The following is a 25,157-nucleotide window of genomic DNA, read 5'->3' as shown; positions in this document are numbered from 1 at the left end:
TAGAGTAAAGCCCACATTAGACCACACAACTAAACACATACAGTAAAGCCCACATTAGACAACACAACTAAACACATACAGTAAAGCCCACATTGGACAACACAACTAAACACATACAGTAAAGCCCACATTAGACAACACAACTAAACACATACAGTAAAGCCCACATTAGACAACACAACTAATCACATACAGTAAAGCCCACATTAGACCACACAACTAAACACATACAGTAAAGCCCACATTAGACAACACAACTAAACACATACAGTAAAGCCCACATTGGACAACACAACTAAACACATACAGTAAAGCCCACATTAGACAACACAACTAAACACATACAGTAAAGCCCACATTAGACAACACAACTAATCACATACAGTAAAGCCCACATTAGACAACACAACTAAACACATACAGTAAAGCCCACATTAGACCACACAACTAAACACATACAGTAAAGCCCACATTAGACAACACAACTAAACACATACAGTAAAGCCCACATTAGACAACACAACTAAACACATACAGTAAAGCCCACATTAGACAACACAACTAAACACATACAGTAAAGCCCACATTAGACAACACAACTAAACACATACAGTAAAGCCCACATTAGACAACACAACTAAACACATACAGTAAAGCCCACATTAGACAACACAACTAATCACATACAGTAAAGCCCACATTAGACAACACAACTAAACACATACAGTAAAGCCCACATTAGACCACACAACTAAACACATACAGTAAAGCCCACATTAGACAACACAACTAAACACATACAGTAAAGCCCACATTAGACCACACAACTAAACACATACAGTAAAGCCCACATTAGACCACACAACTAAACACATACAGTAAAGCCCACATTAGACAACACAACTAAACACATACAGTAAAGCCCACATTAGACAACACAACTAAACACATACAGTAAAGCCCACATTAGACAACACAACTAAACACATACAGTAAAGCCCACATTAGACAACACAACTAAACACATACAGTAAAGCCCACATTAGACAACACAACTAAACACATACAGTAAAGCCCACATTAGACAACACAACTAAACACATACAGTAAAGCCCACATTAGACAACACAACTAAACACATACAGTAAAGCCCACATTAGACAACACAACTAAACACATACAGTAAAGCCCACATTAGACAACACAACTAAACACATACAGTAAAGCCCACATTAGACATCACAACTAAACACATACAGTAAAGCCCACATTAGACAACACAACTAAACACATACAGTAAAGCCCACATTAGACAACACAACTAAACACATACAGTAAAGCCCACATTAGACAACACAACTAAACACATACAGTAAAGCCCACATTAGACAACACAACTAAACACATACAGTAAAGCCCACATTAGACAACACAACTAAACACATACAGTAAAGCCCACATTAGACAACACAACTAAACACATACAGTAAAGCCCACATTAGACAACACAACTAAACACATACAGTAAAGCCCACATTAGACATCACAACTAAACACATACAGTAAAGCCCACATTAGACAACACAACTAAACACATACAGTAAAGCCCACATTAGACAACACAACTAAACACATACAGTAAAGCCCACATTAGACAACACAACTAAACACATACAGTAAAGCCCACATTAGACAATCACAACTAAACACATACAGTAAAGCCCACATTAGACAACACAACTAAACACATACAGTAAAGCCCACATTAGACAACACAACTAAACACATACAGTAAAGCCCACATTAGACAACACAACTAAACACATACAGTAAAGCCCACATTAGACAACACAACTAAACACATACAGTAAAGCCCACATTAGACAACACAACTAAACACATACAGTAAAGCCCACATTAGACAACACAACTAAACACATACAGTAAAGCCCACATTAGACAACACAACTAAACACATACAGTAAAGCCCACATTAGACAACACAACTAAACACATACAGTAAAGCCCACATTAGACAACACAACTAAACACATACAGTAAAGCCCACATTAGACAACACAACTAAACACATACAGTAAAGCCCACATTAGACAACACAACTAAACACATACAGTAAAGCCCACATTAGACAACACAACTAAACACATACAGTAAAGCCCACATTAGACAACACAACTAAACACACAGCTGAAAGGAGAAACTACATGCAAATGCGGTTTTGCTCGAGTCATAGCTGTGACATCATTGGGAGACAGAGAGCATACGTAGTGTATGTGTGTGTGTGTACCGGCTTGTTGAGGTGGTGTCCCACGGAGTCAGCAAGCGTCCCTATAGCATCGTACAGTATAAGCAGGTTCTTGTGTTGGTACTTGTTGAAGGCAAACACCAGAGTGTCCAGGATGTAGGCCAGGTAGGGAACCAACTCTGTACACGCCTCTTCTTCCAGAGTGGCAAAGGCACTGGGGGGGGGAGATAGTGGAAAGAGAGGGGGAGAAGGCAGGAGAGAAAGAGAGGGGGAGAGAGGAGGGGGATAAGGCAGGAGAGAAAGAGAGGGGGAGAGAGGAGGGGGATAAGGCAGGAGAGAAAGAGAGGGGGAGAGAGGAGGGGGATAAGGCAGGAGAGAAAGAGAGGGGGAGAGAGGAGGGGGATAAGGCAGGAGAGAAAGGGAGGGGGAGAGAGGAGGGGGATAAGGCAGGAGAGAAAGGGAGGGGGAGAGAGGAGGGGGATAAGGCAGGAGAGAAAGGGAGGGGGAGAGAGGAGGGGGATAAGGCAGGAGAGAAAGGGAGGGGGAGAGAGGAGGGGGATAAGGCAGGAGAGAAAGGGAGGGGGAGAGAGGAGGGGGATAAGGCAGGAGAGAAAGGGAGGGGGAGAGAGGAGGGGGATAAGGCAGGAGAGAAAGGGAGGGGGAGAGAGGAGGGGGATAAGGCAGGAGAGAAAGAGAGGGGGAGAGAGGAGGGGGATAAGGCAGGAGAGAGAGAGGGGGAGAGAGGAGGGGGATAAGGCAGGAGAGAGAGAGGGGGAGAGAGGAGGGTGATAAGGCAGGAGAGAAAGAGAGGGGGAGAGAGGAGGGGGATAAGGCAGGAGAGAAAGAGAGGGGGAGAGAGGAGGGGGATAAGGCAGGAGAGAGAGAGGGAGAGAGAGGAGGGGGATAAGGCAGGAGAGAAAGAGAGGGGGAGAGAGGAGGGGGATAAGGCAGGAGAGAAAGAGAGGGGGAGAGAGAGGGATAAGGCAGGAGAGAAAGAGAGAGAGGGAGAGAGGAGGGGGATAAGGCAGGAGAGAAAGAGAGGGGGAGAGAGGAGGGGGATAAGGCAGGAGAGAAAGAGAGGGGGAGAGAGGAGGGGGATAAGGCAGGAGAGAAAGAGAGGGGGAGAGAGGAGGGGGATAAGGCAGGAGAGAAAGAGAGAGAGGGAGAGAGGAGGGGGATAAGGCAGGAGAGAAAGAGAGAGAGGGAGAGAGGAGGGGGATAAGGCAGGAGAGAAAGAGAGAGAGGGAGAGAGGAGGGGGATAAGGCAGGAGAGAGATAGGGGGAGAGAGGAGGGGGATAAGGCAGGAGAGAGATAGGGGGAGAGAGGAGGGGGATAAGGCAGGAGAGAAAGAGAGAGAGGGAGAGAGGAGGGGGATAAGGCAGGAGAGAAAGAGAGGGGGAGAGAGAGGGATAAGGCAGGAGAGAGAGAGAGGGAGAGAGGAGGGGGATAAGGCAGGAGAGAAAGAGAGGGGGAGAGAGGAGGGGGATAAGGCAGGAGAGAGAGAGAGGGAGAGAGGAGGGGGATAAGGCAGGAGAGAAAGAGAGGGGGAGAGAGGAGGGGGATAAGGCAGGAGAGAAAGAGAGGGGGAGAGAGGAGGGGGATAAGGCAGGAGAGAAAGAGAGGGGGAGAGAGGAGGGGGATAAGGCAGGAGAGAGAGAGGGAGAGAGGAGGAGGATAAGGCAGGAGAGAGAGAGGGAGAGAGGAGGAGGATAAGGCAGGAGAGAAAGAGAGGGAGAGAGGAGGAGGATAAGGCAGGAGAGAAAGAGAGGGAGAGAGAGGAGGGGGATAAGGCAGGAGAGAAAGAGAGGGGGAGAGAGGAGGGGATAAGGCAGGAGAGAAAGAGAGGGGGAGAGAGGGGGATAAGGCAGGAGAGAAAGAGAGGGGGAGAGAGGAGGGGGATAAGGCAGGAGAGAAAGAGAGGGGGAGAGAGGAGGGGGATAAGGCAGGAGAGAAAGAGAGGGGGAGAGAGGAGGGGGATAAGGCAGGAGAGAAAGAGAGGGGGAGAGAGGAGGGGGATAAGGCAGGAGAGAAAGAGAGGGGGAGAGAGGAGGGGGATAAGGCAGGAGAGAAGAGAGGGGGAGAGAGGGGGATAAGGCAGGAGAGAGAGAGAGGGAGAGAGAGGGGGATAAGGCAGGAGAGAAAGAGAGGGAGAGAGAGGGGGATAAGGCAGGAGAGAAAGGAGAGGGGGAGGAGAGAAAGAGAGGGGAGAGAGAGGGGGATAAGGCAGGAGAGAAAGAGAGGGGGAGAGAGGAGGGGGATAAGGCAGGAGAGAAAGAGAGGGGGAGAGAGGAGGGGGATAAGGCAGGAGAGAAAGAGAGGGGGAGAGAGGAGGGGGATAAGGCAGGAGAGAAAGAGAGGGGGAGAGAGGAGGGGGATAAGGCAGGAGAGAAAGAGAGGGGGAGAGAGGAGGGGGATAAGGCAGGAGAGAAAGAGAGGGGGAGAGAGGAGGGGGATAAGGCAGGAGAGAAAGAGAGGGGGAGAGAGGAGGGGGATAAGGCAGGAGAGAAAGAGAGGGGGAGAGAGGAGGGGGATAAGGCAGGAGAGAAAGAGAGGGGGAGAGAGGAGGGGGATAAGGCAGGAGAGAAAGAGAGGGGGAGAGAGGAGGGGGATAAGGCAGGAGAGAAAGAGAGGGGGAGAGAGGAGGGGGATAAGGCAGGAGAGAAAGAGAGGGGGAGAGAGGAGGGGGATAAGGCAGGAGAGAAAGAGAGGGGGAGAGAGGAGGGGGATAAGGCAGGAGAGAAAGAGAGGGGGAGAGAGGAGGGGATAAGGCAGGAGAGAAAGAGAGGGGGAGAGAGGGGGATAAGGCAGGAGAGAGAGAGAGGGAGAGAGAGGGGGATAAGGCAGGAGAGAAAGAGAGGGGGAGAGAGGAGGGGGATAAGGCAGGAGAGAAAGAGAGGGGGAGAGAGGAGGGGGATAAGGCAGGAGAGAAAGAGAGGGGGAGAGAGGAGGGGGATAAGGCAGGAGAGAAAGAGAGGGGGAGAGAGGAGGGGGATAAGGCAGGAGAGAAAGAGAGGGGGAGAGAGGAGGGGGATAAGGCAGGAGAGAAAGAGAGGGGGAGAGAGGAGGGGGATAAGGCAGGAGAGAAAGAGAGGGGGAGAGAGGAGGGGGATAAGGCAGGAGAGAAAGAGGGGGGGAGAGAGGAGGGGGATAAGGCAGGAGAGAGAGAGGGAGAGAGAGGAGGGGGATAAGGCAGGAGAGAAAGAGAGGGGGAGGGAGGAGGGGGATAAGGCAGGAGAGAAAGAGAGGGGGAGAGAGGAGGGGGATAAGGCAAGAGAGAGAGAGGGGAAGAGAGGAGGGGGATAAGGCAGGAGAGAAAGAGAGGGGGAGAGAGGGGGGGGATAAGGCAGGAGAGAAAGAGAGGGAGAGAGGAGGGGGATAAGGCAGGAGAGAAAGAGAGAGAGAGAGGAGGGGGATAAGGCAGGAGAGAAAGAGAGAGAGGGAGAGAGGAGGGGGATAAGGCAGGAGAGAGAGAGGGAGAGAGGAGGAGGATAAGGCAGGAGAGAGAGAGGGAGAGAGGAGGAGGATAAGGCAGGAGAGAAAGAGAGGGGGAGAGAGGAGGGGGATAAGGCAGGAGAGAAAGAGAGGGAGAGAGGAGGAGGATAAGGCAGGAGAGAAAGAGAGGGAGAGAGGAGGAGGATAAGGCAGGAGAGAAAGAGAGGGGGAGAGAGGGGGATAAGGCAGGAGAGAAAGAGAGGGGGAGAGAGGGGGATAAGGCAGGAGAGAAAGAGAGGGAGAGAGGAGGAGGATAAGGCAGGAGAGAAAGAGAGGGGGAGAGAGGGGGATAAGGCAGGAGAGAAAGAGAGGGGGAGAGAGGGGGATAAGGCAGGAGAGAAAGAGAGGGGGAGAGAGGAGGGGGATAAGGCAGGAGAGAAAGAGAGGGGGAGAGAGGAGGGGGATAAGGCAGGAGAGAAAGAGAGGGGGAGAGAGAGGGATAAGGCAGGAGAGAAAGAGAGGGGGAGAGGAGGGGGATAAGGCAGGAGAGAAAGAGAGGGAGAGAGGAGGAGGATAAGGCAGGAGAGAAAGAGAGGGAGAGAGGAGGAGGATAAGGCAGGAGAGAAAGAGAGGGGGAGAGAGGAGGGGGATAAGGCAGGAGAGAAAGAGAGGGGGAGAGAGGGGGATAAGGCAGGAGAGAAAGAGAGGGGGAGAGAGGGGGATAAGGCAGGAGAGAAAGAGAGGGGGAGAGAGGGGGATAAGGCAGGAGAGAGAGAGAGGGAGAGAGGAGGGGGATAAGGCAGGAGAGAAAGAGAGGGGGAGAGAGGAGGGGGATAAGGCAGGAGAGAAAGAGAGGGGGAGAGAGGAGGGGGATAAGGCAGGAGAGAAAGAGAGGGGGAGAGAGGAGGGGGATAAGGCAGGAGAGAAAGAGGAGGGGGATAAGGCAGGAGAGAAAGAGAGGGGGAGAGAGGAGGGGGATAAGGCAGGAGAGAAAGAGAGGGGGAGAGAGGAGGGGGATAAGGCAGGAGAGAAAGAGAGGGGGAGAGAGGAGGGGGATAAGGCAGGAGAGAAAGAGAGGGGGAGAGAGGAGGGGGATAAGGCAGGAGAGAGAGGGGTGAGAGAAATAAAAGGTTGTTTAGAACACCACTTCGCAGTCAAGCTCTTCTTTTTGAACTGTTGTTCAAAAACTTTTGATTGGATCAACTGATCGTCACAATAATCACCATCTTTACTTCAACTCCCAGGACTGTCGTTCCCAGCTTTAGAACCCAGAGCCACTTATTACTGATCATTTACAAATAAATCAGACATCTGGTCAAACATGACCACAGCTACCAACAGCTGACCACATGCTGACTCACCTGCAGGCAGCCTCCTGCACCCTCTTGTTGGAGTCCAGGATGCGTTTGAGGAGCTCAGTCATCAGTGGCTTCAGATAGGTGTCAGGAGGCTGGCTGACCACCCAGTGGGCATATCGACTCAGGGTCCAGCAGGTGATGGAGCGCACCAGGGCCTTCTCATCACTCAGACACTGCACCAGGTGGGGGATGAGCTCTGGCAGGTAGGGGATCATACCCTGCATACAACCTGGGAAAATGACATGGGGTTAGACTATTGGGTTCTACTGGCTTTAAGATCAGCGGTGAAAATGGTGAAGAGAGATTGTCTTGTGTAGTCCTTCATTCAGGTTGCATGGTAGAATACCCCTGACAGCTAGAATTAAGCAACTTCCTGACCACACAAGTGGATAAACACACTGTACATTCTCTTTCACCACTGTATAGTCTATCACTTCCTCCCCCTCCCAGTCTTTGCTAGTCCTTACCCTCAGCGATGGCCCCCAGGACCAGTATACCAGTCTCTGCTAGTCCTTACCCTCAGCGATGGCCCCCAGGACCAGTATACCAGTCTCTGCTAGTCCTTACCCTCAGCGATGGCCCCCAGGACCAGTATACCAGTCTCTGCTAGTCCTTACCCTCAGCGATGGCCCCCAGGACCAGTATACCAGTCTCTGCTAGTCCTTACCCTCAGCGATGGCCCCCAGGACCAGTATACCAGTCTCTGCTAGTCCTTACCCTCAGCGATGGCCCCCAGGACCAGTATACCAGTCTCTGCTAGTCCTTACCCTCAGCGATGGCCCCCAGGACCAGTATACCAGTCTCTGCTAGTCCTTACCCTCAGCGATGGCCCCCAGGACCAGTATACCAGTCTCTGCTAGTCCTTACCCTCAGCGATGGCCCCCAGGACCAGTATACCAGACTCCTTGATGACCCACTCTGGGTGGAAGAGCAGCTCTTTGAGGAGAGGCAGGATGGGGAGGAGCAGGTCATCTCTGAACACGTTTGCCAACACGTCCAACGCTGCTGCTGAACACTTACCTGGAGACAGTGAGAGGGGGCGCGTTAATAAACAGAGGTACACAGACAATCACACAAAAAGGTCAACAATATCGATGGCGCGAGAGGGAGCGAGTGCGAGAGCGAGCGAGCGAGACAGAGAAAAAAGAGTAAGCGAGACAAAGCAAGAAAACCAGAAGAGAAAACCAGAAGAGAAAACCAGATAATGAGAGGTCCACTCACGGAGGTTCCAGTCAGAGATGGTGTCATCATCGTCCAGGTCATCATCATCATCATCGTCGTCATCGTCCTCGATGCCGTCACGGTCGCCCTCGTGTTGCTGGGCAACGGTACGGGAGCGGTGGAATCTGGGCCTGATGTCCTGCTCGTTGTCAGGGATGGCCTCATCATCATCCTCGTCCACATCACCCTGACCACACACACACACACAGTTAAACACACATTTCCACACTTGTAAGGGTACACACACAAAGGTATGCAATTCTAACTATTGATACTACTTTAAGACAGTGAGCTGCCTTCAGGGCTATAGCTAGGTAGCCGTCAGTTCACCTATCAGACTATCTTAACAGCAGACAGAGATACATACATATTTATGCATGTAAAAATGTCATTGTAACCATAGTGACAGGCCCGTGACAGGACCTACACACAGCCAGGGTTGAGACATGGCCATGCCTGGTCTTTAAAACCCTCCACCGTCTCCCAGGGTTAAGGTGTGATGTGTCCAGTACATAACCACAAGGTGCAGTCCAGCAGCAGGCCATAGATCCATTTCCTGGCTCACACTCAGAGCAGACTGACCTTGAGCAGAATGATGTCGATCTCCGAGTACTTCATCCCGTTGACGAGCACCGGAGTCAGCCTGGAACAGACAGGGATCGAGAGGTGGGGAATGGGGGAGAGGGAGCATGGGGAGAGGGAGCATGGAGGGGATGGGGGAGAGGGAGCATGGGGAGAGGGAGCACGGAGGGGATGGGGGAGAGGGAGCATGGGGAGAGGGAGCATGGAGGGGATGGGGGGGAGGGAGCATGGGGAGAGGGAGCACGGAGGGGATGGGGGAGAGGGAGCACGGGGAGAGGGAGCACGGAGGGGATGGGGGAGAGGGAGCACGGAGGGAATGGGGGAGAGGGAGCATGGAGGGGATGGGGGAGAGGGAGCATGGGGAGAGGGAGCATGGAGGGAATGGGGGAGAGGGAGCATGGGTAGAGGGAGCATGGAGGGGATGGGGGAGAGGGAGCATGGGGAGAGGGAGCATGGAGGGAATGGGGGAGAGGGAGCATGGGTAGAGGGAGCATGGAGGGGATGGGGGAGAGGGAGCATGGGGAGAGGGAGCATGGAGGGGATGGGGGAGAGGGAGCATGGGGAGAGGGAGCATGGAGGGGATGGGGGAGAGGGAGCATGGGGAGAGGGAGCACGGAGGGGATGGGGGAGAGGGAGCACGGGGAGAGGGAGCACGGAGGGGATGGGGGAGAGGGAGCACGGAGGGAATGGGGGAGAGGGAGCATGGAGGGGATGGGGGAGAGGGAGCATGGGGAGAGGGAGCATGGAGGGAATGGGGGAGAGGGAGCATGGGGAGAGGGAGCATGGAGGGAATGGGGGAGAGGGAGCATGGGTAGAGGGAGCATGGAGGGGATGGGGGAGAGGGAGCAGGGGGAGAGGGAGCATGGAGGGGATGGGGGAGAGGGAGCATGGGTAGAGGGAGCATGGAGGGGATGGGGGAGAGGGAGCATGGGGAGAGGGAGCACGGAGGGGATGGGGGAGAGGGAGCACGGAGGGAATGGGGGAGAGGGAGCATGGAGGGGATGGGGGAGAGGGAGCATGGGGAGAGGGAGCATGGAGGGAATGGGGGAGAGGGAGCATGGGTAGAGGGAGCATGGAGGGGATGGGGGAGAGGGAGCATGGGGAGAGGGAGCACGGAGGGGATGGGGGAGAGGGAGCACGGAGGGAATGGGGGAGAGGGAGCATGGAGGGGATGGGGGAGAGGGAGCATGGGGAGAGGGAGCACGGAGGGAATGGGGGAGAGGGAGCATGGGTAGAGGGAGCATGGAGGGAATGGGGGAGAGGGAGCATGGGTAGAGGGAGCATGGAGGGAATGGGGGAGAGGGAGCATGGGGAGAGGGAGCACGGAGGGGATGGGGGAGAGGGAGCACGGAGGGAATGGGGGAGAGGGAGCACGGAGGGGATGGGGGAGAGGGAGCATGGGGAGAGGGAGCACGGAGGGAATGGGGGAGAGGGAGCATGGGGAGAGGGAGCATGGAGGGAATGGGGGAGAGGGAGCATGGGTAGAGGGAGCATGGAGGGGATGGGGGAGAGGGAGCATGGGGAGAGGGAGCACGGAGGGGATGGGGAGAGGGAGCACGGAGGGGATGGGGAGAGGGAGCACGGAGGGAATGGGGGAGAGGGAGCACGGAGGGGATGGGGGAGAGGGAGCATGGGGAGAGAGGGCACGGAGGGGATGGGGGAGAGGGAGCACGGAGGGAATGGGGGAGAGGGAGCACGGAGGGGATGGGGGAGAGGGAGCATGGGGAGAGGGAGCACGGAAGGGATGGGGGAGAGGGAGCACGGAGGGGATGGGGGAGAGGGAGCATGGGGAGAGGGAGCATGGAGGGGATGGGGGAGAGGGAGCATGGGGAGAGGGAGCACGGAGGGGATGGGGGAGAGGGAGCACGGAGGGGATGGGGGAGAGGGAGCACGGAGGGAATGGGGGAGAGGGAGCATGGAGGGGATGGGGGAGAGGGAGCATGGGGAGAGGGAGCATGGAGGGAATGGGGGAGAGGGAGCATGGGTAGAGGGAGCATGGAGGGGATGGGGGAGAGGGAGCATGGGGAGAGGGAGCATGGAGGGAATGGGGGAGAGGGAGCATGGGTAGAGGGAGCATGGAGGGGAGGGGGGAGAGGGAGCATGGGGAGAGGGAGCATGGAGGGGATGGGGGAGAGGGAGCATGGGGAGAGGGAGCATGGAGGGGATGGGGGAGAGGGAGCATGGGGAGAGGGAGCATGGAGGGGATGGGGGAGAGGGAGCATGGGGAGAGGGAGCACGGAGGGGATGGGGGAGAGGGAGCACGGGGAGAGGGAGCACGGAGGGGATGGGGGAGAGGGAGCACGGAGGGAATGGGGGAGAGGGAGCATGGAGGGGATGGGGGAGAGGGAGCATGGGGAGAGGGAGCATGGAGGGAATGGGGGAGAGGGAGCATGGGGAGAGGGAGCATGGAGGGAATGGGGGAGAGGGAGCATGGGGAGAGGGAGCATGGAGGGGATGGGGGAGAGGGAGCATGGGGAGGGGGAGCATGGAGGGGATGGGGGAGAGGGAGCATGGGGAGAGGGAGCACGGAGGGGATGGGGGAGAGGGAGCACGGAGGGGATGGGGGAGAGGGAGCACGGAGGGAATGGGGGAGAGGGAGCATGGAGGGGATGGGGGAGAGGGAGCATGGGGAGAGGGAGCATGGAGGGAATGGGGGAGAGGGAGCATGGGTAGAGGGAGCATGGAGGGGATGGGGGAGAGGGAGCATGGGGAGAGGGAGCACGGAGGGGATGGGGGAGAGGGAGCACGGAGGGAATGGGGGAGAGGGAGCATGGAGGGGATGGGGGAGAGGGAGCATGGGGAGAGGGAGCACGGAGGGAATGGGGGAGAGGGAGCATGGGTAGAGGGAGCATGGAGGGAATGGGGGAGAGGGAGCATGGGTAGAGGGAGCATGGAGGGAATGGGGGAGAGGGAGCATGGGGAGAGGGAGCACGGAGGGGATGGGGGAGAGGGAGCACGGAGGGAATGGGGGAGAGGGAGCACGGAGGGGATGGGGGAGAGGGAGCATGGGGAGAGGGAGCACGGAGGGAATGGGGGAGAGGGAGCATGGGGAGAGGGAGCATGGAGGGAATGGGGGAGAGGGAGCATGGGTAGAGGGAGCATGGAGGGGATGGGGGAGAGGGAGCATGGGGAGAGGGAGCATGGAGGGGATGGGGGAGAGGGAGCATGGGGAGAGGGAGCACGGAGGGGATGGGGAGAGGGAGCACGGAGGGAATGGGGGAGAGGGAGCACGGAGGGGATGGGGGAGAGGGAGCATGGGGAGAGAGGGCACGGAGGGGATGGGGGAGAGGGAGCACGGAGGGAATGGGGGAGAGGGAGCACGGAGGGGATGGGGGAGAGGGAGCATGGGGAGAGGGAGCACGGAAGGGATGGGGGAGAGGGAGCACGGAGGGGATGGGGGAGAGGGAGCATGGGGAGAGGGAGCACGGAGGGGATGGGGGAGAGGGAGCATGGGGAGAGGGAGCACGGAGGGGATGGGGGAGAGGGAGCATGGGGAGAGGGAGCACGGAGGGGATGGGGGAGAGGGAGCACGGAGGGGATGGGGGAGAGGGAGCATGGAGGGGATGGGGGAGAGGGAGCATGGAGGGGATGGGAGAGAGGGAGCATGGAGGGGATGGGGAGAGGGAGCATGGAGGGAATGGGGGAGAAGGAGCATGGGGAGAGGGAGCACGGAGGGAATGGGGAGAGGAAGCACGGATGGGATGGGGGAGAGGGAGCACGGATGGGATGGGGGAGAGGGAGCACGGAGGGGATGGGGGAGAGGGAGCACGGATGGGATGGGGGAGAGGGAGCACGGAGGGGATGGGGGAGAGGGAGCACGGAGGGGATGGGGGAGAGGGAGCACGGAGGGGATGGGGGAGAGGGAGCACGGAGGGGATGGGGGAGAGGGAGCACGGAGGGGATGGGGGAGAGGGAGCATGGAGGGAATGGGGGAGAAGGAGCATGGGGAGAGGGAGCATGGGGAGAGGGAGCACGGAGGGAATGGGGGAGAGGGAGCACGGATGGGATGGGGGAGAGGGAGCACGGAGGGAATGGGGGAGAGAGAGCACGGAGGGAATGGGGGAGAGGGAGCACGAAGGGGATGGGGGAGAGGGAGCACGGAGGGGATGGGGGAGAGGGAGCATGGGGGAGAGGGAGCACGGAGGGGATGGGGGAGAGGGAGCACGGAGGGAATGGGGGAGAGGGAGCATGGAGGGAATGGGGGAGAGGGAGCATGGAGGGAATGGGGGAGAGGGAGCATGGAGGGAATGGGGGAGAGGGAGCATGGAGGGGATGGGGAGAGGGAGCATGGAGGGGATGGGGGAGAGGGAGCATGGAGGGGATGGGGGAGAGGGAGCATGGAGGGGATGGGGGAGAGGGAGCATGGAGGGGATGGGGGAGAGGGAGCATGGAGGGGATGGGGGAGAGGGAGCATGGAGGGATGGGGGAGAAGGAGCATGGGGAGAGGGAGCACGGAGGGGATGGGGAGAGGGAGCATGGGGAGAGGGAGCACGGAGGGAATGGGGGAGAGGGAGCATGGAGGGGATGGGGGAGAGGGAGCATGGAGGGGATGGGGGAGAGGGAGCATGGAGGGATGGGGGAGAAGGAGCATGGGGAGAGGGAGCACGGAGGGGATGGGGAGAGGGAGCATGGGGAGAGGGAGCACGGAGGGAATGGGGGAGAGGGAGCACGGATGGGATGGGGGAGAGGGAGCACGGAGGGAATGGGGGAGAGGGAGCACGGAGGGAATGGGGGAGAGGGAGCACGGAGGGGATGGGGGAGAGGGAGCACGGAGGGGATGGGGGAGAGGGAGCACGGAGGGGATGGGGTAGAGGGAGCATGGGGGAGAGGGAGCATGGGGAGAGGGAGCACGGAGGGGATGGGGGAGAGGGAGCATGGAGGGAATGGGGGAGAGGGAGCACGGAGGGGATGGGGGAGAGGGAGCACGGGGAGAGGGAGCACGGAGGGGATGGGGAGAGGGAGCACGGGGAGAGGGAGCACGGAGGGGATGGGGAGAGGGAGCATGGGGAGAGGGAGCATGGAGGGAATGGGGGAGAGGGAGCACGGAGGGGATGGGGGAGAGGGAGCATGGGGAGAGGGAGCACGGAAGGGATGGGGGAGAGGGAGCACGGAGGGGATGGGGGAGAGGGAGCACGGAGGGGATGGGGAGAGGGAGCACGGAGGGGATGGGGGAGAGGGAGCATGGAGGGAATGGGGGAGAGGGAGCATGGAGGGAATGGGGGAGAGGGAGCATGGAGGGGATGGGGGAGAGGGAGCACGGAGGGGATGGGGAGAGGGAGCATGGGGAGAGGGAGCACGGAGGGAATGGGGGAGAGGGAGCACGGATGGGATGGGGGAGAGGGAGCACGGAGGGAATGGGGGAGAGGGAGCACAGAGGGAATGGGGGAGAGGGAGCACAGAGGGAATGGGGGAGAGGGAGCACAGAGGGAATGGGGGAGAGGGAGCACAGAGGGAATGGGGGAGAGGGAGCACGGAGGGGATGGGGGAGAGGGAGCACGGAGGGGATGGGGGAGAGGGAGCACGGAGGGGATGGGGGAGAGGGAGCACGGAGGGGATGGGGGAGAGGGAGCATGGGGAGAGGGAGCACGGAGGGGATGGGGGAGAGGGAGCATGGGGAGAGGGAGCACGGAGGGGATGGGGGAGAGGGAGCATGGAGGGAATGGGGGAGAGGGAGCATGGAGGGGATGGGGGAGAGGGAGCACGGAGCACGGAGGGGATGGGGGAGAGGGAGCACGGAGGGGATGGGGGAGAGGGAGCACGGAGGGAATGGGGGAGAGGGAGCACGGAGGGGATGGGGGAGAGGGAGCACGGGGAGAGGGAGCACGGAGGGGATGGGGAGAGGGAGCATGGGGAGAGGGAGCACGGAGGGGATGGGGAGAGGGAGCATGGGGAGAGGGAGCACGGAGGGGATGGGGAGGGGGAGCATGGGGAGAGGGAGCACGGAGGGGATGGGGGAGAGGGAGCATGGAGGGAATGGGGGAGAGGGAGCATGGAGGGAATGGGGAGAGGGAGCATGGGGAGAGGGAGCACGGGGAGAGGGAGCACGGAGGGGAGGGGGGAGAGGGAGCATGGGGAGAGGGAGCACGGAGGGGACGGGGTAGAGGGAGCACGGAGGGGACGGGGTAGAGGGAGCACGGAGGGGACGGGGTAGAGGGAGCACGGAGGGGACGGGGTAGAGGGAGCACGGAGGGGACGGGGTAGAGGGAGCACGTAGGGGACGGGGGAGAGGGAGCACGGAGGGGACGGGGGAGAGGGAGCATGGGGTAGAGGGAGCACGGAGGGGACGGGGTAGAGGGAGCACGGAGGGGATGGGGGAGAGGGAGCATGGGGGAGACAGGGCAGGGACAGGCAACATTAATGTCAGCAGTGTCACCATTGTGTCACAGATGAGCTCTAACAGCTATGGCTCTGATCAACGGCCAGGGTGACAGGATGAGGACAGTACACCGGGGGGAGGCCTAGAATGACAGCTTTTGTCTGTATGTGTGTTACTCACTTGGAGAGGTAGTTACACAGCACATCCTTACAGACAGGCTGTTCAGCCAGTGTCAGCCAGAACTCACAGGCCTCCAGAGCCACGTTCTCATCCTGGTCCTGAGTCCTCTGCAGCATGTACTGAGGAGAGGACCATGGGAAATGTAGTACTATTAGCATTATATTTGTAATTAACTACCTCAATCAATATTCAGGATTCATTTCAAGGCCAGGAGCTGGGCAGCCACAATCACATTCACATGACAGATTATGGATGAACCTGTCTAGAGAATTAAATCTTTCATATGAACCTGTCTAGAGAATTAAATCTTTCATATGAACCTGTCTGGAAAATTAAATCTTTCAGATGAACCTGTCTAGAGAATTAAATCTTTCATATGAACCTGTCTGGAAAATTAAATCTTTCAGATGAACCTGTCTGGAGAATTAAATCTTTCAGATGAACCTGTCTAGAGAATTAAATCTTTCATATGAACCTGTCTGGAAAATTAAATCTTTCAGATGAACCTGTCTGGAGAATTAAATCTTTCAGATGAACCTGTCTGGAGAATTAAATCTTTCAGATGAACCTGTCTAGAGAATTAAATCTTTCATATGAACCTGTCTGGAGAATTAAAGCTTTCAGATGAACCTGTCTGGAGAATAAAAAATTTCATATGAACCTGTCTGGAGAATAAAATTTTTCATATGAACCTGTCTGGAGAATTAAATCTTTCAGATGAACCTGTCTGGAGAATTAAATCTTTCAGATGAACCTGTCTGGAGAATTAAATCTTTCAGATGAACCTGTCTGGAGAATTAAAGCTTTCAGATGAACCTGTCTGGAGAATTAAAGCTTTCAGATGAACCTGTCTGGAGAATTAAAGCTTTTGGCCACAAGTTGGCATCTTGAGCTGATTTGATGAGACCAAGAGGAATCCATTAAATTGGTTTGTTTTCCTCCCTCCTTTCCTCTCTATATCCCTCCCTCGCAACTTCATTCGCTCCCCCTACACCTCCCGCCCTGCAGCTTAAACCGTGTGTACACTACACCATTTTGGCCGTGGTATAGTTGTCCCAGACAGGTTTTTGAGATCGTAGACAAAATACCCATGTCGTTGCTGTCACCGACACTTGTTTAATGTGAGCGGGTCAGAGATGCAATCTAAGGGCTACTGCTCCGTCTTTGAGCAGTCCCAGACGTCACGATATTTTCAAGGATGTTTGATTTTATGGGCACAAAATCTGCAATGCTCTTGTGTGAGATGTGCAATGACAAGTTTTCAGAACGTGATCAGCAATAGCCAATGAGAGCTGGCCAGAGAAGAAGCCAGTGAGATGCTGACGTTGTACCACATCACCCAGAATGTGTAGACTCTGGAGCAGGAGCTATGACTACTACTAGTATGTGTATTGTACTTGCCTTTAACCAAAGTGTCAAATCGTTACAGCTCTGAAGCAATGTTATTCAATTCAAAACGTTGGCTAGATCTTTCAACTCTGTATGGCAAGTGTGAATGTGTTACTGAACCTTTGTGAGGCTGCTTTGAGCCACAGCTCGTAGCTACGTTAAATCGTATCATTGTTTTGGTGAGACAGCGTGGTATAGAGAATCCTCACGACCAAGTGAAGAATCTTGTAGTGTGTGACACGTCTCTGCCAGATGGTTAGCGTGCGCAACACTATGTTGGCAACACAAAACAACTACAGGTAAGACAGTTGTTCAATGTGAGAGGCTCAGTGATGTTAGGATTTTGAAAGTCCTGTAGTGTACACCAGGCATTACAGAATACAAGCCCAAGTCCTACCCCCAGACCCAATACCCCAGTCCCATTCTCACCTCTATGATGTTGTGCATGTGCGGTAGGAGACGGTCCATGTCCTAGCCCAACCCAGTCCTACCCTCAGCCCCAGTCCCATTCTCACCTCTATGATGTTGTGCATGTGCGGTAGGAGACGGTCCATGTCCTAGCCCAACCCAGTCCTACCCTCAGCCCCAGTCCCATTCTCACCTCTATGATGTTGTGCATGTGCGGTAGGAGACGGTCCATGTCCTAGCCCAACCCAGTCCTACCCTCAGCCCCAGTCCCATTCTCACCTCTATGATGTTGTGCATGTGCGGTAGGAGACGGTCCATGTCCTAGCCCAACCCAGTCCTACCCTCAGCCCCAGTCCCATTCTCACCTCTATGATGTTGTGCATGTGCGGTAGGAGACGGTCCATGTCCTAGCCCAACCCAGTCCTACCCTCAGCCCCAGTCCCATTCTCACCTCTATGATGTTGTGCATGTGCGGTAGGAGACGGTCCATGTCCTAGCCCAACCCAGTCCTACCGTCAGCCCCAGTACCAGTCTCACCTCTATGATGTTGTGCATGTGCGGTAGGAGACGGTCCATGCGGACTTCCAGCAGCATGACCAGAGCTCTGCAAACGTTCTTCCTCACCTCTGGCTCCTCATCAGTCGCCAGGGCAAACAGGTTCTACAGGGAGGGAGGAGGGTCAAACATCAAAACACAAGCACACATACTAGTCCCAACTTTCATTACTTGGAGATGCATCCTGTGTTTTTTGACATTGCATTACTAATGAAGGAAAGCAGACATTGGCTTTTTTTGTAAGTATTTGACACAGAGCCAAGGAAAGGAGACCAGAATGTCTTCATATGTCATGAGTTCTGACCAGGACCCGTAACCATAGAGGGTCTCAGAATATAAAATTGTTCATAAGTGGTGAGAATATAGACATTTTACTCCTACTCTTAAGGATAAAAATAAAAGCTTTGCATGATGCCTCTTTAGTGATAAGAGTCCCACCTCGTCGACAGATATTTAAGACACCTCATGAGCTGTCCTAACCAGTTAAGAGTTACCAGCAGGTGTCCTGATAATAGAAAAATGCAGCAAGTCAGTGGTTCCCTGCGCCACATGCAATTGCTTTGGAGTTGTTAAAATAATGTTTTGATATTTCTATATAATCAATCTGTAAATAATCTAGACCTACATGCAACAGTATCTCTTGTGCCTTTGACAATGATTTCATATGAGGCCTATTTCACATCATATGCCTAAATACTTATAACCACTAGGCTAATAAATAAACATGTTTTTCTTTATTATTAAATGATCTATACTGAACAAAAATATAAATGCAACATGTAAAATGTTGGTCCCATGTTTCATGAGCTGAAATAAAAGATCCCAGAAATGTTCCATATGCACAAAAAGCATATTTCTCTCAAATTTTGTGCATAAATTTGTTTACAATTTATGGGGCGGGAGAGTAGCCTAGTGGTTAGAGCGTTGGACTAGTAACCGAAAGGTTGCAAGTTCGAATCCCCGAGCTGACAAGGTACAAATCTGTCGTTCTGCCCCTGAACAGGCAGTCTGGGAACGCTGTTTATCTATGCATAGTCACTTTACCTCTACCTACATGTACAAATTACCTCGACTACCCTGTACCCCCGCACATTGACTCGGTACCGGTACCCCATATATAGCCTCCACATTGACTCGGTACCGGTACCCCGTATATAGCCTCCACATTGACTTGGTACCGGTGCCCCGTATATAGCCTCTTTATTGTCATACTTTATTGAGTAAATATTTTCTTAACTCTATTTCTTCAACTGCATTGTGGGTAAGGTATGTAAGCATTTCATGGTAAGGTTGTATTCGGCGCATGTGACAAATACAACTTGATTTGATTTAACAATAGAAGGCCACTAAAATGTGCAGTTTTGACACACAACACAATGCCACAGATGTGTCAAGTTGAGGGAGCGTGCAATTGGCATGCTGACCGCAGGAATGTCCACCAGAGCTGTTGCCAGAGAATTTAATGTTCATTTCTCTACCATAAGCCACCTGCAACGTCGTTGTAGTAAATTTGGTAGTGCGTCCAACCGGCCTCACAACCACAGACCACGTGTAACCACGCCAGCCCAGGACCTCCACATCCGGCTTATTCACCAGCGCAAAAGCAAATAATCAGTGGTGTAAGCAGTAGTTGTTTTCCCACGCTAACGCCTCGATCAGACCGACAGCATCATTGCATCAATGATGCATAATAAATTCTGCAGTCAAACTTTTTCCATTATGTAATCCAACACTGTTACTGGATATGTGCAACAAAACTTCAACATTCACCTTTTGCTATTATTTCTGTCAAGTTCATGCACACGTTAGATAAATCCAACGTATGCGCCACACAGAAAACAAAATGCACTCCAACTGCCTCTGCAACGCAATGCTGCACAGCGTTCCATTGGAAAGTAATGTACCTCTGGTGTAACAAAATACAACGATGCTGTCGGTGTGATCGGGGCGTAAAGCTAGTAACGTTAGCTAGCTTGTGTTGTAGTAGTCTGCCAACGGCGACGACGGCTGGAGCAGCAGTTATCAACTTCAAGGTGGATGTTGTTGCTAATTTATTAGCTTCACCCTTTTCAAGATTTTGTTGCAGCTCGCTTGCGGTTAGCTATCTCTTGAAAATAATGACTGTGAAACATTGTTGCATTTAAAAAGCTTACATCACCCATTAGTGTGATGAATGTGATAAAATATACTTGTAATGGGAAGTTATAGCTGGTTTGTTCATTTCTTTTTGGATATGAAATGGTTGTGCTTTTGTATTGTTCTGATTTCATGGGGCCTACTGAAGCTGCTGATTCCTTAACATTATTAAATAACATATGCTGTGTGTGACTGCTGTCGCCTGTGTATCAGCCACGTCTGTGTGTTTGACCAAAACTGTCTCTCCTTCAGCGCCATGGAGTGCACAGGTATTACGGTCGCTGTCCTTTCAGCACCACAAGCCTGTCACCTTTGATGTGACACTTGTCGCTATTGGTCATTATTTTATGCTCTGTGTCATGTGGTGTCCGTGACAGTTTGGTCTCTGTGTGTGCGGCAGCCCAAAGCGTCTCCAGACCTGTTTGATTTATTCATAATGTTATCAAAAAGCATTGCTCCTCCTTCACTAAAACAGTCCGACTACAGAAGATATGTCAGGCACATTAAGTGATGCTATGTTTTCTGTTATTGTCTTGATTTTTGAGTTTGATGCAATGTATTGCAAGATTTTTGGTCCCTCTGAAGCCCTAGGTCCTACACTGCATCTCAAGAGTAGGATTGCTGATCTCGGATCAGTTTAGCCTTTCAGATCACTTTCTGTACCAATTAGACTACTAAGCCTCTGGTCATCTACTGACCTAATGAGCATCTCAGAGCCTGCTATCAACTCTGGCCTTCTGCCCATTATCACAAACAACTCACCATTGAAAATAGCTCTAAAAAGCCCTACAGAAATAAACGGACACTTTATTTAGAGTATGCAAATTGGATTTCATGTGACCTGTGCCCCTTCTACGCAGAGTGCCCTCTCTCTCACCCCCACAGCTGAAGACGTGACAGAGGGACTTTAAACAATAGCTCTTTATCTCCTATCCACTTGCTGTATTGTAATTGTCACTGTGCGGTTGCTGGATGCATCCATCCTCATCCAGGGCCCAGCTGGCTGGAAGTTAAGCTCATCAGTGGTTAATGTGATCTAGTCCTAACGGATTATCAGCCCTGATCCAATCGGTGGAATTGCGGTTGGTGTACTGAACTGCAGCTAGGGCCTGGCTCTTGGTACTGCAGTGTAGTGCTGCGTAGAGGCCATATACCTGCCCGCCTGGCTGGCTGCACTGAGAGCGGAGGCTAGTTGGGTGGGCTGTGTGTGTGTGTGTGTGTGTGTGTGTGTGTGTGTGTGTGTGTGTGTGTGTGTGTGTGTGTGTGTGTGTGTGTATGACTTGATTGCAGAAGTCTCATGGCATTTCTGACTTTGTGAGCATATTAGATAGTCACAGGGCTGTCTGGGGATTATGGGAGGTCAGAGTATATAGGTCAGACTGCAGAGGTCACGGCAGGGTCAGACTTGCCTCGATGAAGTCATCGATGTGCAGCATTAGGGCCTGGGTCCTACTGATGATGAACTGGTTGACGCAGGCGATGGCATGAGACCTGCAACACCACAACAAGACAACAGAGCTCAACCTCACACCACCCAAACTCATGTGTTCCCTCTTATCAATGCTGCCTCTGTCTGTGTTCCTCCCCTTTCTATCCCCTTTCCACCCCCCAGTCTCCAATCTGGGATCTCAGACACTGATAACGCCTAAAGACAGACACAGAGAGAGATACAGTCATCTATAAGCCTGAGGAAAGAGGGATCTGAGAGAACATTTTGGATCAAAGTGCCTGTAAATATAGCTAGATCTGAAAACAACCCCTGGCTATGGGTTGTTTTGGAACCAATTAGAGGCGAGGCAAGGTGTTGGATCCACCGGGAGTGAGCGAAAGAGGCAAGGCTGTGAGCAGGGAGAGGGAGGCCCAGTACACTCATACTCTAGGGGCTTTTGCTTACCACGGTGTTTCTGCTTGCCTTTTGGGGTCTAGGCCGGGTTATAGTAAGGCACTTTCTTACAACTGCTGATGTAAAAAAAATAAAAAAAAATAAAAGGCTTTATAAATACATTTGGATTGATTACCTTATCTTGGGGCTGCTGTGTTTGAAGAACTGCAGGAACTTTGGGATCATAACGTTGAGCGGACGGTCCAACACGTCACTGTCCAAGATCTCTGCTGAGTCCTCACAGATCTTCTGAAGAGCGCCAAACGCCCCCTGAGAGAAAGAGGGGGGAGAGAGAGGGAGATGTGGGGGAGGGGGGTTAACCAATATGTTTCATGGCCAGAAAGCCCCCCCCCAGGTGTTTAAATATCTATTTATCAGCCAGCCTCAAGGACAGGAGACCATATGGACAGTAAAGATGTCATACTCCATCAACCCTGAGTCAACCTATAAAAACAACAGGTATGAGAAGCCTTCATCACCACATACTGTACCTAACACACCACGTACTGTACCTAACACACCACATACTGTACCTAACACACCACATACTGTACCTAACACACCACATACTGTACCTAACACACCACGTACTGTACCTAACACACCACGTACTGTACCTAACACACCACGTACTGTACCTAACACACCACATACTGTACCTAACACACCACGTACTGTACCTAACACACCACGTACTGTACCTAACACACCACATACTGTACCTAACACACCACGTACTGTACCTAACACACCACGTACTGTACCTAACACACCACGTACTGTACCTAACACACCACGTACTGTACCTAACACACCACGTACTGTACCTAACACACCACGTACTGTACCTAACACACCACATACTGTACCTAACACACCACGTACTGTACCTAACACACCACGTACTGTACCTAACACACCACGTACTGTACCTAACACACCACGTACTGTACCTAACACACCACGTACTGTACCTAACACACCACGTACTGTACCTAACACACCACGTACTGTACCTAACACACCACGTACTGTACCTAACACACCACGTACTGTACCTAACACACCACATACTGTACCTAACACACCACGTACTGTACCTAACACACCACATACTGTACCTAACACACCACGTACTGTACCTAACACACCACATACTGTACCTAACACACCACATACTGTACCTAACACACCACATACTGTACCTAACACACCACATACTGTACCTAACACACCACATACTGTACCTAACACACCACATACTGTACCTAACACACCACATACTGTACCTAACACACCACGTACTGTACCTAACACACCACGTACTGTACCTAACACACCACGTACTGTACCTAACACACCACGTACTGTACCTAACACACCACATACTGTACCTAACACACCACATACTGTACCTAACACACCACGTACTGTACCTAACACACCACATACTGTACCTAACACACCACATACTGTACCTAACACACCACGTACTGTACCTAACACACCACATACTGTACCTAACACACCACATACTGTACCTAACACACCACATACTGTACCTAACACACCACGTACTGTACCTAACACACCACGTACTGTACCTAACACACCACAAGGAGAAACACAACCTGGCCAGGCTGGCCACTTAGGAAATGAACAGCAGGACAAAATGGTGAATTTGACAGTGAAAACATAAAACAGCTAGAGTACAGGCTTATTCATGTGAGGCTGTCAGTGTGTGTGATGGAATTCTAGAACGACTACATTAAAGAAAGCTTCCTCTGTAAAAGTCACTAGGGGTTCCGTAATACACAGTGTGACACGCACACAGTCGCACACCCAACACGCACGCACACAAAACACCCAAAGTAGGGAGGATAGAAGTATCTGTGTGTCACATATGATCATGTGTCTCAGCAAGACAACTGAAATCTACTCCACAGGAGTGTCTAATCTTCCACTTGTAAGGTAGGTATTACCACTTCACAATGACCTTACGCCCACAACCAGCAAATATCACAGCTATGAATTATATACATAAAAACACACAAGCCCCTTGAAAAGCTCTATTATCTAAACCTGAAGAGGACATTGATGATGTAAGCCAGCTGATTATGTGTAGTTAATATGTCTATATGGGCAAATGATGCAGCAGCCTTGGAACGTCTCTTCCCAGGGAAATATAGATTGAATTGATGGCAGTGGCTGACACACATTTAATATGCAGCCACACGTACATCACACACACACACACACACACACACACACAGAGGAATCTGATCAGATGCAACAAAGAGCGCGGCGACAGTGGTGCTGTCTGAAGGCTGTTTCCATGGAAACCGTTTCCAGGGCGGGAGCTGTTTCCTTCCAGCCAGAATGCTTGGAGAACGAGACGGCGTGGTTAAAGAAAATACAAGGTTTCTATCATTATGAGAGAGCCAATCGAGGAGCATTCCAACCAAGGTTAAACCAAGGCCAGCAATAGCTTACAAGGAAGTGGACACATCCAATTGGGATGGAGACTGTGTAGGGCAAAGGTTATGGAGACTGTAGGGCAAAGGTTAAAGTCTTTCTCCAGTCTCCTTTTCAGCTCATTTATCACCTGAGTTCCTTAACATGCACATCTCAATAGGTGGTCCAGGTATCCTCCACAAGCGAAGGGGTGGGCTTTTCCTCTTTTGTTCTCTATTGTTCCTCAAGCAAGGGGGGAGGCCGATGACATCACAATCTCCATCAGACCAACGGCATGAAGTTTGTGTCTAAAAAACACTATTTTGCTCAAAACATATATTTTTTACCCTTTAGTGTGTACTTTACAGTATTTATACTTGGGATATTTTTTTGTTTGGTTTTTTTGTATTTAAATTGTTTTTGTTGCCCTTTTTCTCCCCAATTTCGTGATATCCAACTGGTAGTTACAGTCTTGTCTCATCGCTGCAACTCCCGTACGGACTCAGGAGAGGCGAAGGTCGAGAGCCATGCGTCCTCCGAAACACAACCCAACCAAGCCGCATTGCTTCTTGACACAATGCCCACTTAACCCGGAAGCCAGCCGCACCAATGTGTCGGAGGAAACACCGTACACCTGGCGACTGTGTCAGCGTGCACTGCGCCCGGCCCGCCACAGGAGTCGCTAGTGCGAGATGGGACAAGAACATCCGAGCAGGCCACACACTCCCCTAATCCGGACAACACTGGGCCAATTGTGCACCGCCCATTGGGTCTCCTGGTCGTGGCCGGCTGCGACAGAGACTGGACTCGAACCTAGAATCTCTAGTGGCACAGCTAGCACTGCGATGCAGTGTCTTAGACCACTTACTTACTCAGTGTCTTAGACCACTGCACCACTCGGGAGGCCCTAGGATATTGCTTTTTAACAGTATATATATATTTTTTTTTTTAAATCACTGGAGGACAACTTTAAATAT

At 53.0% G+C, this 25,157-nt stretch overlaps 1 protein-coding gene across 2 annotated transcripts in view; it reads right to left on the bottom strand.

The window, feature by feature from the left end:
- The window catches only part of LOC120025869 (transportin-1-like), a 60,813-nt gene that overhangs the window by 14,650 nt on the left and 21,006 nt on the right, over positions 1-25,157 (bottom strand). For both annotated transcript variants that reach the window (XR_005473042.1, XM_038970576.1), the window contains exons 6-14: positions 21,863-21,996; positions 21,254-21,335; positions 17,691-17,813; positions 15,357-15,475; positions 8,861-8,921; positions 8,279-8,465; positions 7,925-8,077; positions 7,061-7,286; positions 2,309-2,480 (exon numbers count right to left, since the gene is read on the bottom strand). Coding sequence is in view for 1 of the 2 variants with exons in the window: in XM_038970576.1 (XP_038826504.1) it covers positions 2,309-2,480; positions 7,061-7,286; positions 7,925-8,077; positions 8,279-8,465; positions 8,861-8,921; positions 15,357-15,475; positions 17,691-17,813; positions 21,254-21,335; positions 21,863-21,996 (1,257 nt within the window). In the remaining variant the exon portion in view is untranslated. The remainder of the gene's footprint in view (positions 1-2,308; positions 2,481-7,060; positions 7,287-7,924; positions 8,078-8,278; positions 8,466-8,860; positions 8,922-15,356; positions 15,476-17,690; positions 17,814-21,253; positions 21,336-21,862; positions 21,997-25,157) is intronic.

This window comes from Salvelinus namaycush, chromosome 31 (assembly GCF_016432855.1).
Source record: "Salvelinus namaycush isolate Seneca chromosome 31, SaNama_1.0, whole genome shotgun sequence".
In the NCBI taxonomy this organism is placed as follows: Eukaryota; Metazoa; Chordata; class Actinopteri; order Salmoniformes; family Salmonidae; genus Salvelinus; species Salvelinus namaycush.
This window is presented reverse-complemented; position numbering and strand designations above follow the sequence as displayed.